At 55.2% G+C, this 16,095-nt stretch overlaps 1 protein-coding gene across 2 annotated transcripts in view; it reads left to right on the top strand.

Moving 5' to 3' along the window:
- The window catches only part of Mllt1 (MLLT1 super elongation complex subunit), a 46,690-nt gene extending 30,727 nt beyond the window's left edge, over positions 1–15,963 (top strand). The window contains exons 4-12 of one of the 2 annotated variants that reach the window (XM_034498176.2): positions 2,292–2,435; positions 5,302–5,427; positions 7,637–8,164; positions 10,632–10,719; positions 11,802–11,910; positions 13,448–13,547; positions 13,641–13,712; positions 13,805–13,876; positions 13,952–15,963. In XM_034498176.2, the coding sequence (XP_034354067.1) occupies positions 2,292–2,435; positions 5,302–5,427; positions 7,637–8,164; positions 10,632–10,719; positions 11,802–11,910; positions 13,448–13,547; positions 13,641–13,712; positions 13,805–13,876; positions 13,952–14,080 (1,368 nt within the window). In that variant the 3' untranslated portion in view covers positions 14,081–15,963. The remainder of the gene's footprint in view (positions 1–2,291; positions 2,436–5,301; positions 5,428–7,636; positions 8,165–10,631; positions 10,720–11,801; positions 11,911–13,447; positions 13,548–13,640; positions 13,713–13,804; positions 13,877–13,951) is intronic. The other variant, XM_034498177.2, reaches the window with a different exon arrangement.
- The last annotated feature ends 132 nt before the right edge of the window (positions 15,964–16,095 follow it).

The following is a 16,095-nucleotide window of genomic DNA, read 5'->3' as shown; positions in this document are numbered from 1 at the left end:
GTCTGTTTCCCAGGCCATGCAGAAACTCTTGTCTATGAATCCTGGGGTCTCTGTCTTCAATGTTAGTCTTCTTCCCTACTGCCCTTCACTCATAATTCTTGGAAGACCTGTCCAGTGACAGGTATGCCATCAGATGAACAGGACATCCAGGGGCCACTCTGCTGCTGTGTTGAGATACCATGTGCTGGCTGAGTCACCCCAAGTCCTCAGAGCTTATACAGCTACCATTGATTAAACTTACCATTACACCTCGGGGAAGCAAGGGAGGAACCTTGTCTGTTCCTTCCCTCATCTACTGGAGTAGTCCTTGACAGGCTCAGGAAACAGGGTCACACTGGACCTAGGGCCTGCACTCTTGCTGCCTACAGAGGCCTTCCTGTCTTGCATCCTGGCTTTTTGTTTGGTGGTGGTGGTGGTGGTGGAGGAGGAGGAGGAGGAGGAGGAGGAGGAGGAGGAGGAGGAGGAGGAGGAGGAGGAGAGGAGGAAGAAGTGGTGGTGGTGGTGATGGTCATAGTAGATGAAGAGGTGGCAGTAGTGGGGGTGGCAGATGATGATGATGATGATGATGATGATGTTTGGTTTGCTTGGGTTTTGGTGAGATTACTTTTTTGTTGTTGTTTCCTCGGGAGTTGAATCTGTTTAAATTTCACTGATTAGCTAACGTGAAGCTCATTATGTTTCGGTGGGTTTAAAAGTCAAGCTGCTGTCAGTCTCTAGACTAGGCCCATCTCCACTGAGATGGGGATTTGAGGGGTGGTGAGGTAGAGGCCTCCTTATCCCTCAGGAAGCACCGCTCCTTTATCAAGGATGTTGAAGTAGCTGCACTTTCTTGCTAAGACATCCAAACAAGAAATCAGAAGGAAGGGCTCCCAAAGCCTGGCCATCATTTGAGAATGCCCAACGCTTAGGGCTCTGCTGCTGATGAGACACTTACAACCATGAGAAGGATGGGAGACTAGAGCCTCTGGGCTTCAGTTTGGAGATGGTAGCACCCTGCATGCTCAGTCCTTAGCAGCTGTTGCCATGACGCGTTCCCAGCAGCCATGAATGGCTGTAACAGTTACAGCTCCCACATGGCCCTTGGGTGTTTTGGGTGTCAGGTCCTCCAGCTTGTAGCTACTAGTGTCATGGCCTTCCTTGGCTTTGGTAACCTTTAGTGTGATAGCTCTTGAACCTTCAGATCTCAGCTGTTTCTGGAACTTTTAGGGATGAAGACTATTCTTATTTTCTTGTCCCTGCTTTCTTAAGCTTGCCACCTTCTCCTTCTACCATGTGGTCCTCTGGCTTGCATGGCAAAAAGCTCATCCCTCTGAGCCAGCTTCTTCCTTCTGAACCAGCTTCTTCCCTCTGACTCAGCTTCTTTCCTCTGACCCAGCTTCTTACCTCTGACCCAGCTTCTTCCTTCTGACCCAGCTTCTTCCCTCTGACCCAGCTTCTTCCCTTCTTCCAACTCCTCCCTTCTGAGTATAATTCTTCCTGCTCAGCAGCACTCCTTTCTGACTGCAGGGTGAGGTGGAGTTCCACTGCAGTTGTCATCGTGTGGCTGTCTAGGTGTAACAGCACCATTGGTCCATGAGGTTGTTTTGCCTCCATGGAACTGTGCTGGCACCCATGTCACAAGTCAGTTGTCTGCTCCATATATGCAGGTTTAAAAGCCCTGGGGATGGGGACAGGCATGGCAGTGCTGTTCCTATCCCAGCACTCAGGAGACGGAGGCAGGAACATTGGGAGTTCAAGGCCAGCCTGAGTGGTGTAGTTTATTTACACAGCATCATCTGGCAGTGGTGTGTCAGATCACTCAGAGTGGTTCCTTGTGACTTCCAAACCACTGCACACAAAGCTTCTGGGCTTTGGTTTCTGTGGTGGCTCCCAAGTGCCTCCTGTGGTAAAACCATGTGATTTGACCCCACTCCTGCTGCTCTGCTCACAGGACAGCCTGGAGAGGCAGGTCTAGCTTGAGACCCAAGGAGTATATAGGGGGGGGGGGGGGGACTCTAAGGAAAGAACAGCAGGGAGTGCCTTGCTGGTTGAGGTTTACGGAAGAGCCACCTCTCTGGTGCTTTGCAATTTGGTGGGGATCTCAGAGGCAGGAATCCATGTCCTCTTGGGAGCATAGGGCTCGATTGTTAATGGCTGTCAAGTCCTTTGAATGGCAGATGAGTTGAGCATCTGGGACTTGGGAGAAGGGAAGGGAGGCTGGGGGTGAGTGGGTATGGGAAAGTCCCTGTTGTATGCAGTATGCAGTGCTTCCCATTCATTGCTGATGGACTACATGGTGCTGTATGTTCTAGGAGGAGCCGAGGAAGGTCTGCTTCACCTACGACCTGTTTCTCAACCTGGAGGGCAACCCTCCTGTCAACCACCTACGCTGTGAGAAGCTCACCTTCAACAACCCCACCACCGAGTTTCGCTGCAAGCTGCTCATGGCTGGCGGGGTGAGTGTGCCTGCCTGCCACCTCTGCACTGTGTTGGCTGGTAGCATGACCAGGCCTGGGTAGACCTTAACTGGTGGGGTGGGGAGGAGCCTGAAGATGATTCAAGGTGTGGAGGGGCATAGACAAGGGCAGACAACTACAGCTGGACTAACTGCTGAAGGGCAAGATGGCAAAGCTACCTGCAACCTAAGGTCACAGCATGCATGCTCAAGTGCTAGCCTAGGCTTATGATGGTCTGGCAATGGGTGTGGGGGCTGAGGGTGTGATTATGGGGCACTGTGGGGTCGTTTTATGGGTGCCCACAGTTCATGTGTGCATGCAGATGCACAAACATGCTAGTGGTCTGGTGTGGGAGTGTGATTATCCATGGGTATGTTGTATTAGGTTTTGTGGTATTTTGTGCAGTGCTACTACTTATGTAGATACATATGTGGCATGTGTGGTTGTGGTGTGAAAGGTGTGTGTCTTATGTTCTACCTGGTGCTTAGAGTATATGTTTAATGTAGGGTGTGTGTGTTCTTTGAAGGCTGTATGTATGTGGTACCTATTTAGGAGAGTGTGGTGTTCTGAGGTGTGTGTGTATAGTGTGTGTGGTATTTGGAGTCATGAGGTAAAGGTGTGTGGGCAGTGTGGTATTGTTTGAGTGTGTGTGAAGGGGACGTATAGACACGCAGGATGAATGTGTGGTGGTGTCTGAGATGGTATACATATGTCTGTGAAGTAGGACCTGTGTATGGTGGTTGGTCTTTGGTGTGCATGTGTGTAAGGGTGGTCTGTGCCATGTGTATGTGAGGTGTGGGGTCTTTGTGGTATGAGAGGAGTGTGGTGCTCTGTGGTGGCATCTCTGTGGCCTGCCCTCTTCCCTAAGTCCATATCAGCCAGGGTGTGTTTCTAGGGTCAGGCACCCTCTTTCTCTTGGTTCTATATAGCCAGGTCTTTCAGGAACTGCCTTCTTCAGAATGGAAAGGGTTATTCTGAGGCGAGGATTTGAGAATCCTACATGTGAAGCTCTGTGACTGGGTGGTGGCAGAGGCAGTGACAGCCTCAGGTGCACCCACACACATAATGCTGTTCTGCCCTTGAGTCCTGGAATGGCTTAGGGTGTGTGGGTGTGTGCAGAAGCAGTATCCTGGTGCCCTGTATCCACAGTGTGTGTGGGCGGCCCCAGGGCCCCAGGTTAGCTTCTTGAAAGCGTCGGTATCTCTGGCCTCTTCAGGTCTTTCAGGTGCTAGGGGAGGTATTACCCAAGCTCTGGTGACAGTCTCAGGGCATCATCTGGACACAGCCTAGGAGGGACAGGAAGGGAAGGCTGTATCCAGCTGGCCTTGAAAAGAGACTGCAGTAAGGTCCCAGAGTAGCCCAAGGGAGCCAGCCAGCCAGCCACTCTCCAGTCTCAAGTGACATGGCTATGGGATGATGGCTCCCAGGTGACTCCCGGGATCAGGTAACTATGGCCCTGTGTTGTTGACCTTCTGGGTTGTGAATCTCTGTGGGGGTAATGCTTGTTGTCCAGGAACTGTGGTTACTGAGGAACTAGAGATGGCATCATGCTAGGGCCTTATGGCCCTGTAGTGGCTATATGTTCTGACCCTAGGCTTGCCCAGGCTGGGATCCTACTGTTCTTGCAAGGCAGCCAGCCGGTGTCCAGCTCTGTGTCTCATCTGCTGGTAGCCTGAGGCTTATTTGCACCAGGGAGCCTGGCCTATGTGGCAGCTGGTCTGTGTGCCATCCCTGCCTGGCCTTAGGCATCTTGGCAGTGAATTCAAGCTGCTTAACCTGGAGGCCAGGCAGGCTGACAAATGGAAAAGAAGTCAGGCCGTTCAGGGACCAACAAAGTCCAGCTGCCCTAGAGTTGGTGTCCTGCACTGGGCTCCTATCCTGTCCTGGAAGACCACTATCATGGGACTGGAACCTCACAGCTGCTTCTAGAATCTGGTTCACAAAGCCCAGCTGGGGACACATAGCCTGCATAGTAGCCTTGCTTCTGTTGTGGTTGGGCAGACTCCTGTGAGCAAGTCATAGCAGGGCAGGGCAGGTCACCTTACTACCCTATTTGGGTGCATTGTCATGTAACCGTGGGGTCAGCATCCCTTGATGAAAGGCATGGCTGGCTAGGTACATGGCCCGGATGCTCCTCTTCTGCCAGCCTAAACCCTTTCTTTGAAGCCCTGTCCTCCCCTTGTCTACTTCACTCTGTGCAGTGTTGCCTTCTCAGTGACTGAACTCCATCTTTATGTTGCTGTTTAGAGGCCATTCCCAAACTGCTTCGGGCATCTAGGAAGCAACTGATGCAGGGCAGCACTTCCTATGCCTCAGGCTGGTCCTCTTCCTAGCCCATGACCCTGAGCTGGCCAGGGTTCCCAGCAGCCCCAGCACTGGCCCCTATGGCTCTTCTCTTACCCTTCTTGCCCGTGGCCCTGTTCTTGGCTTCTGCCTTGCTGCTTGGGCTCTGTGTGGCCAGCTCCTGCTGCCTATACCTAAAGTGAGGAAGGCTTGTCCCAGCCTTACCTGTGCTGATCCCTCAGAAGCCACTCTGCTACCCGTAGCAAAGCTCTGCCTCTCCTGCTGTGCCTCCCTCCAGCCTCCTCCTCAGTGCCCAGTGCAGTCTATGGCCTCAAGTGCATCTCTTGCTTTGCTACAGGCTCTGAATCTTCTTGGCCAGGGCTGCAGTCTGCTGGCCACGATCCATCCTGGAAGCCTTGGGGCCATTTTGGTCCCCAGCTGCTCTCCGTCACAAGGACAAACCTATGACTCTTCTGGGCAGCTGGTCTCCAGCTTCCTTCTCCCTCCCCAGGAGGCCAGCTCCACGGCCGCCAGACCATTGCCTGGCGCCTGTGGATAACCTCTGTCTCTTCTTTGTCACTAGGTGATGGTAATGCCCGAAGGAGCGGACACGGTGTCCAGGCCCAGCCCTGACTACCCCATGTTACCCACAATTCCACTCTCTGCCTTCTCTGACCCCAAGAAGAACAAACCATCCCACGGCTCCAAGGTTAGTGAGGTGGAAGGCCAGCGTTGTGGAGCGTGGGCCTGGCCATTGGCAATTGCAAGCCATCGCCACCACCATATGCAGAGCCCAGCTCTGCACACCTGCTGCCTACATCCAGAGCCTCTGCTTCTGCTCCTTGTTGCTTCGCTAGCTAGCGTGGCCAGGAGCGGTGCTTGGCATCTGGCTGCTCATTTTGTGCCCAGCTGCTCTTCAATCACAGGTCTCATGGGCCCTCTTTCCTGCCCAGTGGTTATTTGTCCCCAGCTACTGTGTAGGGCATCTCCATCATTTGTCCCTTGGCTACTTTCTTGGCTCCAGGTTCCTGGACATACCTGCCCTTGTAGCTTCCAGATCTGGTGGTGGTCAGTGGTGCTGGCATGGAGCTGACTTGGAAGAGGCTGGCGATAGTGTGCATGAGACTGAGCTGAATCTCAAGGACACATATTTTGTCCCCTTGCTCAGCATTCTGGAAGTTTATACTGGACCTCCTGAAGGGGCCACCTCAGCCACCGGCTGCCCAGTGCTGTCAGCACCACTGCAACATCTGAACCTAGAACCTCGGGTCTGTCCCTCGGGATACCTGGGTACTTGGCCTTCTTTGGCCCCTCTGAGGGTGACTGTCCTTGTGTACCTGTCCTTCATTTTCACGTTCTTCTTGCTTCACTTGCCTGTAGGGCATTGTCAGCTGGGCAGCCCCACGAGACTCTAGCACCTTGGGCCATCTTATCCATGGGCACCACAGGAAGAGAAGCAAGCACCAGGGCAGGCTCCTTCCACTTCTTTCCACAAGGCTAACAGGCCTGTGACATCCTCAAGCTGGTCAGCATCTTGGAGTCCTAACCAGGCCCTTATGTCACCTTTCATTGAACTTTGGAGGTTGGAGAAGAGGCCAGTCTTTACTAGCAACCTGGGCTTCTCACCCAGCCACTGTTTGGAGTCCACAGAAGCAATGATGGATAAGGTTGCTCTGTCTCACAGGTGCCTCTCTGGTGGCAAGTCTTCTCTAGTACCACTGTGGAACGCTGAATGGAGTTCCACAGATTTCTAGGCAGAACAGAGTTTCTTCTCTTTGGATGACTCTCTCAGAAGCCTTAGCCTTAGAGTGTGGTCCAGCTTGAGTGCCAGCGCCTGTGCTGAGCAATCTCCGGTGGCTGCACAGGGCCACAGTGAGCAGGAGGTGAGCCTCTCAGGGACTGTTCTCAGGTGCCTGTGGCAGGAACCAGGCCCACCCAGACCTGTTCCCCTGGAGGCATGGGCTGTGTCACCCTGATGGGTAGGTACCAGGCCATGAGCCTTGGCAGCCTCTCTGAAGTACACCTCTTCACTGTTTAGGAGTAAGGACAGCATTGAGCCTGTGACAGCCCCATCCTCACTGACTGTGTCTTCACAGATACAAATGATTTTCCAGTGTTTGAGACTGGGTCTCACTGTGGAATGCTAGTTGACCTGGAACTCTGTTGTTGCCCAGGCATGACCCCAGGAGAGTGGCTCCTCTCAAGCACTCACAACCGTGGGCACATTCCTGTCAGCCACTCTTGACCTGCACTCCTGCAAGCTTTCCCTCTGCAAGAGAGGGGGAGGACCACACGATTTCCATTTCTTGCCTCCCTTGTGGCTTACTGGGGGACAGCCCCTTCCCCCAGTCTCTATGAGGCACTCGTCACCAGCCCTCATGCCAGCTTCAGTGTTCTCAGACAGCTTCATCTGTCCCTTGACACCTGGGTGGTCCAAGTGTGTTGCAGAGCCCCTTTTGCCAGGTGTTTGTCCCACCAGCTTGGTGTTCTTGGTGGCACTTTCAACCATGTCTGTCCTGGGTTATCGACTGCATGAAGGAGCTGTTGGCCTGGCCAGCTCTGAGCTCTTTGCCTGGACATTGGCCGTGCCTTCTGAAGAGAAGGCTGGAACTGGTGGAGGCGTGAGTTGAACACTCCAAAATGGGACTAGGGCCTCAAGGATCGATGATGGCCAGCACCTTCCAGTCAGGTGCAGCCTCAGGTCTCCCACATGCGGGCAGCTGTGGACACTGGTGGTCCTGCAGGTTTGTGGGCATGGCTCTGCTGTGTCTGTTGGTCATACCCTTTCACTCTGCGGATTCTCTTCACACATTTCAGACAGGCAAATCAGCCTTTGCCCAGGTTGGGGTGGCAGAACCAGGCGGCCCCAGTGTGCCGCTAATACATCTTCCTCACCTCTCCTGCCCTTGGCCTTGCAGGATGCCAACAAGGAGAGTGGCAAGGCTTCCAAACCACACAAGGTGGCCAGGGAGCACCGTGAGCGGCCGCGCAAGGACTCCGAGAGCAGGAGCTGCTCCAAGGAGCCAGAGCGCGAGCCCAAGAGTGCCAAGGATGCTGCACGCAAGCTGCCCAAGGAGGAGAAGGCCCCAGTGCCCAAGGCTGCCTTCAAGGAGCCCAAGATGGCCCTAAAGGAAACCAAGCTGGAGAGCCTGTCCCCCAAGGGGGTGCCCCAGCCTCCTACCCTGCCCAAGGCCTCCAGCAAGAGGCCAGCTGCCACAGACTCACCGAAGCCCAGCGCCAAAAAGCCTAAGAAGAGTGGGTCAAAGGGGGCACGGCGTGCACCAGGCACCTCACCCCGGGCCTCCTCCTTCCCTGACAAGAAAGTGGCCAAGGACAAGAGCAGCAAAGGTGACAAGGGGAAGGTGGAGAGCGAGCCACGGGAGGCCAAGCGGACTCTGCAGGCTGAGGACTCAAACTCAGAGGATGAGGCCTCCTTCCGGTCAGAGGTGAGCAGGTGGTGGTGGGTGTCCCTTTGCCAGGCTGCTGGTTCCCCTGGGTCAGCTCTCCCCTGCCCATGCAGTGGTAGCTCCTTGGTATGGGCCTTGTAGCACTGCGGTTTACAGCTCTAGCCCTCATGGTATTCAGTAGATGGACAGCTCTGGTGGCTAGGTAGACACTGCTGACTCTTGAAGATTAACCAGATAGTTAATCTCTCTCTGTCCTACCTTTCTGGTGGGCCTTGGCCCTACTACCCATCAGGAAGGCACGTGATGGCCACAGAGCCATACAGAGCCCCTTTTCCTGTCTCTTGCACCTGCCTCACACAGCAAGGTATAGGGTGCAGCTGGCCAACTCCTAAAGAATTGCCTGCTTGTGTCAGGGCCCTGGGTAGACAGCTTTGAACATGCTCTTAGGGCTATCCTGGACTGGGGTCGAGAGCTCTGTAACCTGGTGCTCCTGCCACTGTGCTTGTTGGGTGTTAGTGACCTTCCACAGTCCTCAGTGAGAGCAGAACTGTGAGTAGCTTCCAGGGCTCATCACTGGAGCTGTCTGTGGGCTGCAGGCCCGTGTCTCAAGGCGGGCACTGGGCCGTGTAGGGCTCAGCAGCCAGGGTTGATCACTGCTGCTCCTCCTCCAGGCTCTGGGACAGGGCTCTTTTGCAGCTGGGGAGCCAGCCCTTCCTGAGACCTGTGCACTGACGTTTTGTCTCAGGCAAGGAGTTCCCAGAACACTGTTGGCACTTTCTCTCCCAGGGCCACTGCCTCCAGGCTAGAGCTGAGTGTAGGCAGTACATGAGTATCCAGTCAGAGCTCCACCACAGCTGCCGGGGCCTCAGACAAGCATAAGCTCCTGGGGAAGAGATAGACAGCTCTGAGGACAGCTGCTGTTGTAAGCTTGGTGGCCTTGCCACTCTCCTCCAAACTGCTGTCCACATCCCAGACCCTTCTGGTTCCTGGACATTCAGTTCTAGCCACCAAGGGCCATGTGAGAAGTGTGGCAGCTGTCCTGCTATGGCTGTCTGCTGGCCCGCTCTAATGAGAAACGTTTCCAGATTCTGTTAGTCCTTGCCCCTGGGGTCTCTGGAGGGATGGTGAGAGGAGGTGTGCGGACCACCACAAGCCCACTGAGTCCCTAACAGCTCCTGGTTTGTGCCTGAGCCTAATAGGTAGGACATCCAAGCAGGGACCTGTAGAGCCACTTCCATATAGGTGAGGAAATTTGAGGCTCGAATCTGGAGCCTGACCTGGCCCGGACTAATGCCAGGTATCCATTTTTCATGACTTTGTGCCCAGGGAAAACAAAGAGGTTGGGTGTGTGCAAGGGAGCATGCCTTGGCTTCAGGCCCGGTCTATGAGGTTCCACCCTGAGAACTTCACAGTGGACAAACTCATGGGTGCCTAGGGCAGGTTCCCTAGGCACTCCCACTGACCAGTAGGAAGGTGGGTGAGAAGAGGCCTCACAAATACACTGGAGCTGGGCTGCAGTGGGCTAGGCTGCAGTGAGCCCTCCACCAGATAGTTTCTTCCTTTGGTCTGGAATGTTCCCTCCCAGGCAGGCCGGCTTTGCCTAAACTGAGGCCTTTTGCAGGCTGGGCACTGCCCTGTCCCTTGTTCTGGGCAGGGCTGAGGGCTGCTCAGCTCTGAGTCCTGAGCTATACCACAACAGGTATGTCCTATTCCCACCTCACCTTTTGACCAGACTGTAGCCACTCTGTTCCAGGTGAGGGATAGGCTTAGCAGAGCTTGGGCCCTTAAAGATCAGCTGTCCCTGCTGCTTGCTCTGCTTCCCACCTGCTGGTATCTGTAATAACTGAGTATGTATCATGATCACACCCCCAACACCATATATAACAAAAACTCTACAGCACACACCTCACATACCACACACAATGCACACACTGCACTCCACACACCACAGTACGTATCATAACTAACACATCATATGCTACACACTACAGGCCTCACATACTACACACTTCGCATATGACACATCACAACACACACACACACACACACACACACACACACACACACACACACACACACACAGAGCGAGCCTCCCAGCATTCACTGAAGGGTTCACACAGTGGCAGCCTCCTGCCTTGTGTGATGTCCAGGCTGTCACTGCCCCCTGGTGGCTAAGTCCATCCCTGTGCAGCTTCAGAAGACCAGGCAAGGTGTGCTCTGCTCCATGGTGTTTGTGACACACTGTCCTGCCATCATTCCTGTGCAGGGTGGTGAGGCTTGGGTAAGATCTGGGCATTTGGTCATTGTCTCAACCCCCAGGAGGGCAGGCAGCTTTACTGAGAATTCTGTGTTTCCTGTCTTCACAAGCCTCAGGCTCTGTGTGAGCTGGGGCAAAAGGCTGTCCTGAATGCCTTGGGGCTATTTGGTTCCTTCATTACCCCCTCCTCTGACGTGCAAGATGGTAATCTCTTCTTTCCCTCTTGTGCTGCCCTGGCATGGCCTGAAGTCGGCCCAGTCAAGCCCAGCTAATGCCAGCTCCAGCTCTGACTCCAGCTCTGACTCAGACTTTGAGCCGTCTCAGAACCACAGCCAAGGTGGGTCCAAAGGGGAGTTGGAGCTGGTAGAGGTGGGAGGCACAGGAGTAGAGGCAGGGCAGTAGACATGGCCTAGGGAGAGGAGCAGAGACGAGCCAGGGAGAGAGAGGCATGGCTCTCGTGAGTGACAAGCTGTGACCTGCTGCTTCAGAAGACTGAGCCTGGGTTTGCACCCCTGAGTGCCGCTGGGCCAGACCTTCGTTTGGGCTAGCATCCCTTTGCCCTGCGCTGACCTCAGTGCTTAGGAGGCAATAGAGGCCCGTGCTGTCAGCCAGGACACATACAATAGCTCCTGGTAGTGAAGGGTTTGTAAACAAGTGCTCACCCAGAAGCCAGGTCATTCTCTGGGGTCCAAAGACCCGTAGCCACAGAGACCTACTTCCTTCTGATAGACTGTCACTCAGCATTGCAGTCCCAGCCCATCAGATGACAGTCCATGTACTGGGCCTGGCTACTCTAGTGCTTCTTCCCAGGGAAGGGCTGGAAACTAGGCTGGCTACTGTGCCTCAGAGGAGCCTTGGCCTGCCTCCCATGGTGGCCGCTTCCTTGGGGGCAGAAGCTTGGATGGGGGATGGGGTCCTTGAATCCTATACTCTCCAAGGTTCTTATCCACCGGATAGGAAGGGAACCAGCTGAATTGATATCACGTGACCAAGGTAATTGAGGGCTTTGTGTCCCTCTGTTGCCTTGGCAATAGGAATATAAACCAAGATGCCATCTGTAGGGGACTGGAACTGAGTCCTCTGGAGAAAAGGGAGGACAGTGGGTCAGAGCACCATGTAGGGTTACCGAGGCACTGGGCATCCTCACAAGGGGGTGCAGGCTGCATGCGGACTCTGGTCCTAGGCACAGTGTGCGGCCTCCACCCTGCTGGCCCACTTGGGTTCTGAGCCTTTGGCTGCTGTGATGGAGGGATCTTGCAGGCAATTAGCAGACCAGGAGCCTGAAGCCTAAGAGGAGGGCCAGGAAGGTAGGGGTGGGGCATCTGCTGCAGGCCAGAGGGACCCTGCAGGTGGTGATAAGTCTGGGGTGGCCCTGGGGTAGGCGGCCAGAGGCTCAGCTTTCCCTCCATTTGCCCCCAGGACCCCTGCGCTCCATGGTGGAGGACCTGCAGTCTGAGGGGTCAGATGAAGATGACTCATCCTCAGGAGAGGAGAGCACCGTCAAGGCCAACCCAGGCCGGGAGTCCAGGTATGTGGACAGTACAGTCAAGCTGGGACCAGGGTGCTGTCTAGGCAACCCAAGCGCGAGTCTTCACTGATAGGGCTGGGTTGGGGGACTTGAAGCTGGCTAGGCTTTCCTTTTCATCCTGGTCTTTGTTGGCATCCACCACTGTGACTTAAGTTTAACTGTGGAAGAGCTGGCCATGACAGATATGCTGGAGAATGCGGGGCATGGGCTCCTAAGATAGCCACGGTTAGGGCAGTGTGGGCTCCCCATGTCTTTACCGTAGGTCCCCTGAATGGGACATCTACCTAGGCCTCCAACAGGCTGAACACTAGGCTGTGACAGGTAGAGCTAGAAATGGATAGCGTCCAGGACTCCATTGACCCTGCTGTGGAGTAGTGTGGCCAAGAGTTCACTCTAGAGAGGTACCAGAAGGTTTGACATGTGCTGATGGTAGTCCCCTTCCCGACATACAGGGCTACAGCCTTTGCTTATCCACAGTGACCCAGGCCTGCCCAGCCACACGGCATCACACACCCAGGGCTCTAAGGTTCAAGGATCTGGTGTCTGCTCACAAGGAGGGCGTGGCCTAGGAGCAAACAGGGAGGTAGATTCCTGAGAGTGGCAGGCGCAGTCCTGTCTGAAGGAGTCAAAATTATGCGGGTTCCACTGTGAGGACATCATTTTGGGGATGTTTATGAAGGGCCCTTGGTGGGAGTTTGCCAGCCAGCAGGCCTGCAGTTGTCCCTGTTGTCAGGAAAGGTTCACAAAGGTAGGGCACCCACACACACACACAAGGTGCTGGCAAGGCTCCATGTCTTGCTTTGCTCCCTAAGGAGACCCAAGGTCCAGCATCCCCAGTTGCCACCTGTTGAGCACAGAGAGGGGCAAAAGTGAAGGGAACCTAAGGCTCTGCTTGCCTTGTAACAGCCTGACCTAGAGCCTGGCTTGCAGCCACAGAGCAGGAGCCCTGGACATAACCAACTGACTGTGGGAGCTGAGGGAGGAAGTACCATCCTGGTGGATAGCTCAGTGAGTAAAGTCACTTGCCACCAGTCCTAGTGACCTGGGTTTGACCCCAAAGCCCACATGGTGCAAGAAGAACTAATGTTGGAGCCAGTTAGCCTGTCAGGAGACTACTGTGCCACCATGCTTACCTGGGGTCCCCAAGAGCTTCCGTGCACATATATAATCTCAGTGCATATTCCGTCACTGAGATTATAGAGCTAGGAGTCGGTTGGGAAGTTTGAGTACTCAGTGAGGCCTGTTGTTGCCATTTGAGTCAGTAATGCTGCCAACTGTGGGCTAAGGACGTCTGCCACTCGGGTACTCAGGCTGCACAACCTGCTCTGCAGGACTACAGCAGTGTCTGAGACTTGCCCCCATGGTCTCTGGTCACTGGAATGTGGAGGGTCACCCATAGGTTCTCATGAAGCAACTAGGGGAAAGTCTGATGGTCCTGGCGCTCAGAGCTGGGCAGGAAGATGTGAACATGGGGCATCTCATGCCTGCTAATATGGTGTAGCATGTTACCTCTGACTCCACCCTGCCTGCTCTGCAGGCTAAGCTTCAGTGACAGCGAGAGTGACAACAGTGCTGACTCCTGCCTGCCTGGCCGTGAGCCCCTGCCTCCCCAGAAGCCACCTCCTCCCGGCAGCAAGGTGAGTAGGGTCCAGCTCTCAGCTGGCTTCGGTGGCTATCCTGGGAGGGCTGAGAAAAGCATGCTGCAGCTCACAGGTCCGGGGTCCCCACAGGTGTCTGGTCGGAGGAGCCCCGAGCCCTGCAGCAAGCCTGAAAAGATTCTGAAGAAGGCCACCTACGACAAGGTGCGGGTGTCTGGGCCTGAGGGTTGGGCAGGTGGGGCCTTGAGCTGTACTCCACTTGGGTGTCCCCAGCCCACTGACGTACTTCTCCCCAGGCTTACACGGATGAGCTGGTGGAGCTCCACCGGAGGCTGATGGCTCTGCGTGAGCGCAATGTGCTGCAGCAGGTACTGAGCCCCCCTCCCAGACTTGGGCGTTGGTACCCAGCACCATTCCCTAAATCCATCCAACCCACCTTACAGATCGTCAACCTGATCGAGGAGACTGGCCACTTCAATGTCACCAACACCACCTTCGACTTTGACCTTTTTTCCTTGGATGAAAGCACTGTTCGCAAGCTGCAGAGCTGCCTGGAGGCCGTGGCCACATGACCCCGGCTGCCACTGTGGAGCCACGGTGGGCATGGTGGGCACGGGAGGGGCTGGACATGAGGGCTGGCCCGCCATGGCTTCCGCTCCCGGTACCACCCCCAACTAACCATGGTGCCCCAGTGCCCCTCAGTGGTTGGTGTTGAAGGGGTGCTGCAGACCACACTTCCACAGGGCAGGGTGACATAGGACACACGTGGTATGCAGCCCCTCACTTAGTTTCTGCCAGTTGTCCATTGTGGGCGGGACTGAATGGCAGGTCACTGCCTGGGCCTCTCTGGGTGGCCTGGATGACCACAGTCTTCCACACAGTTCACAGGCCTCCCTCAGCTGGCCTGCCTCCTAGACTCAAGGGTCCGTTAGCATGGCCAGGGCCAGCTGTACACACCTGCCTCTGCCATGCAGCCTTGTGTATTGTGTGTGCTCCAGGTGCATCCAGCTGCCAGGGAGGCTCATGCCACCCCTCTGCTGGAGGCACAGAGGATCTCCCCCCTAGATCCCAGGATGCCACTGCCTCTCGAGGCCCCAGGCCAGTGAACACTACAATGAGCACCAATCTTAGGACCCCAAGGGCCACCTCTGCAGCCATGTGCCAGCCAAGCACTCACAGTTCCAAGGCTAGCTAGACTGGCGCTCCTGGGCCACCATTCCCCATGGGCCTCCTCCTCTGCTCTCTCACTGATCAAGTCTTTGAACTTTGAAAACATGAGCTTTTGCCAAATACAGTAGGATGGTGTGTGTGAGGCAGGCCCAACCCCAGACTGCCTCTGTTCCTGGCCACATGGCTCTGCCTCTACAGTGCTCCTGGAGAGGCTTTGGACCTGTGCCCTGCAAACTGCCAAGGGTCAAGCCAGCCCCCTTCCCATGTCTGAGCCTGGAGTGCTACCCCTTCCCCAACTCCAGTTGTCGGTGTTTGTGCCCCAACCAAGGTGTTTGAAAGAGGCCTGAGCTGAAAGTGGCTCACAGTTGCCTCGTCTGTGTTGCTTCCTCCCCATTGTGGGTTTACCCCTGGAGGCCTGGCCTCCCAGCTCGCTCTCCCTGTCTCTGTCCCACTCCCAGACCATCTGTCAGGAAGATCCTGAGTACTCCCGGGGACCCCAGCCTCTAAGGCTTCCTTTACCCCCCAGGGAAAGGAGACGGACTCTGCCTGTAGCCCCTGTTCCCACTTCCTGTAGCTGGGAGGAAACAGGGCTTGTGTCCACACCTCTTTCCACATAGGCCGACAATACTCTCCATCAGGTGTTCTGCAGCCTCTAAGCCTTTGCCTAGAAGGCCCTGGCATTGTGGCAGCTGTTGGCCTCCACATGGAGTGCGCCAGGGTCCTAAACAGCCTCAGCCCAGGGCACCATTCTTCCTCTCACGGTTGCCAGTGGCCCAGCCCTTCTGCTGCCCTGGGCCTTGTTGTCTAGTCCTTCCAGATGCTTCCAGGGCCTTCCTGAAAGTACCCACCCATCTCTTCAGTTACCTCCTCTGGCCGGAAGGTCACACCACTGTCCTCCAGAGCCACTCTGGGGCCAATACTGGCTATCTGGAAGCCTAAAGCAGCAGCCTGCAGCCAGAGCCCTTGAGGGTTCTAGGGACTTGTCATAGGAAGGGGTGGCACTGTGTCTGCCCTTGGTGAGTCCCTGTGCTGCAGCCTCCTGAACCAGTTCATGACACTGAGTGCAAAAGGTATTGGATACCTATCCCTCCCCAGGGCTTCACAAGACTTGTCTCCATGAATAGACATGTCACTGGCCCAGACAAGCCCTGGACAGAGGGACCAGGAGAGCTGTGTTTGTAATGAGCTGCAGGGCCATTTGTCCGGCATTTTAAACTTTTTGTTGTTGTTGTTAAATTGTGAAATGATGGAGGAGTTTTATAGAAAATAAAGTGAGATGGGAGCAGTGGGCGGCCTGCCTTCAATTCAGTGAGGAATGGGAAGAGCCGCGTGGGAGCCTGTTTATTGGGGTGTTCCACATCTGAGCTGTTCCCTTACAAGCAGGGGTGAGGGCTGCTTACAATACAGTAGGGTCCTG

This window comes from Arvicanthis niloticus, chromosome 3 (assembly GCF_011762505.2).
Source record: "Arvicanthis niloticus isolate mArvNil1 chromosome 3, mArvNil1.pat.X, whole genome shotgun sequence".
Taxonomy (NCBI): domain Eukaryota; kingdom Metazoa; phylum Chordata; class Mammalia; order Rodentia; family Muridae; genus Arvicanthis; species Arvicanthis niloticus.
Note: the sequence above shows the minus strand (reverse complement) of the source record. Positions and strands in the feature narration are given on the sequence as shown.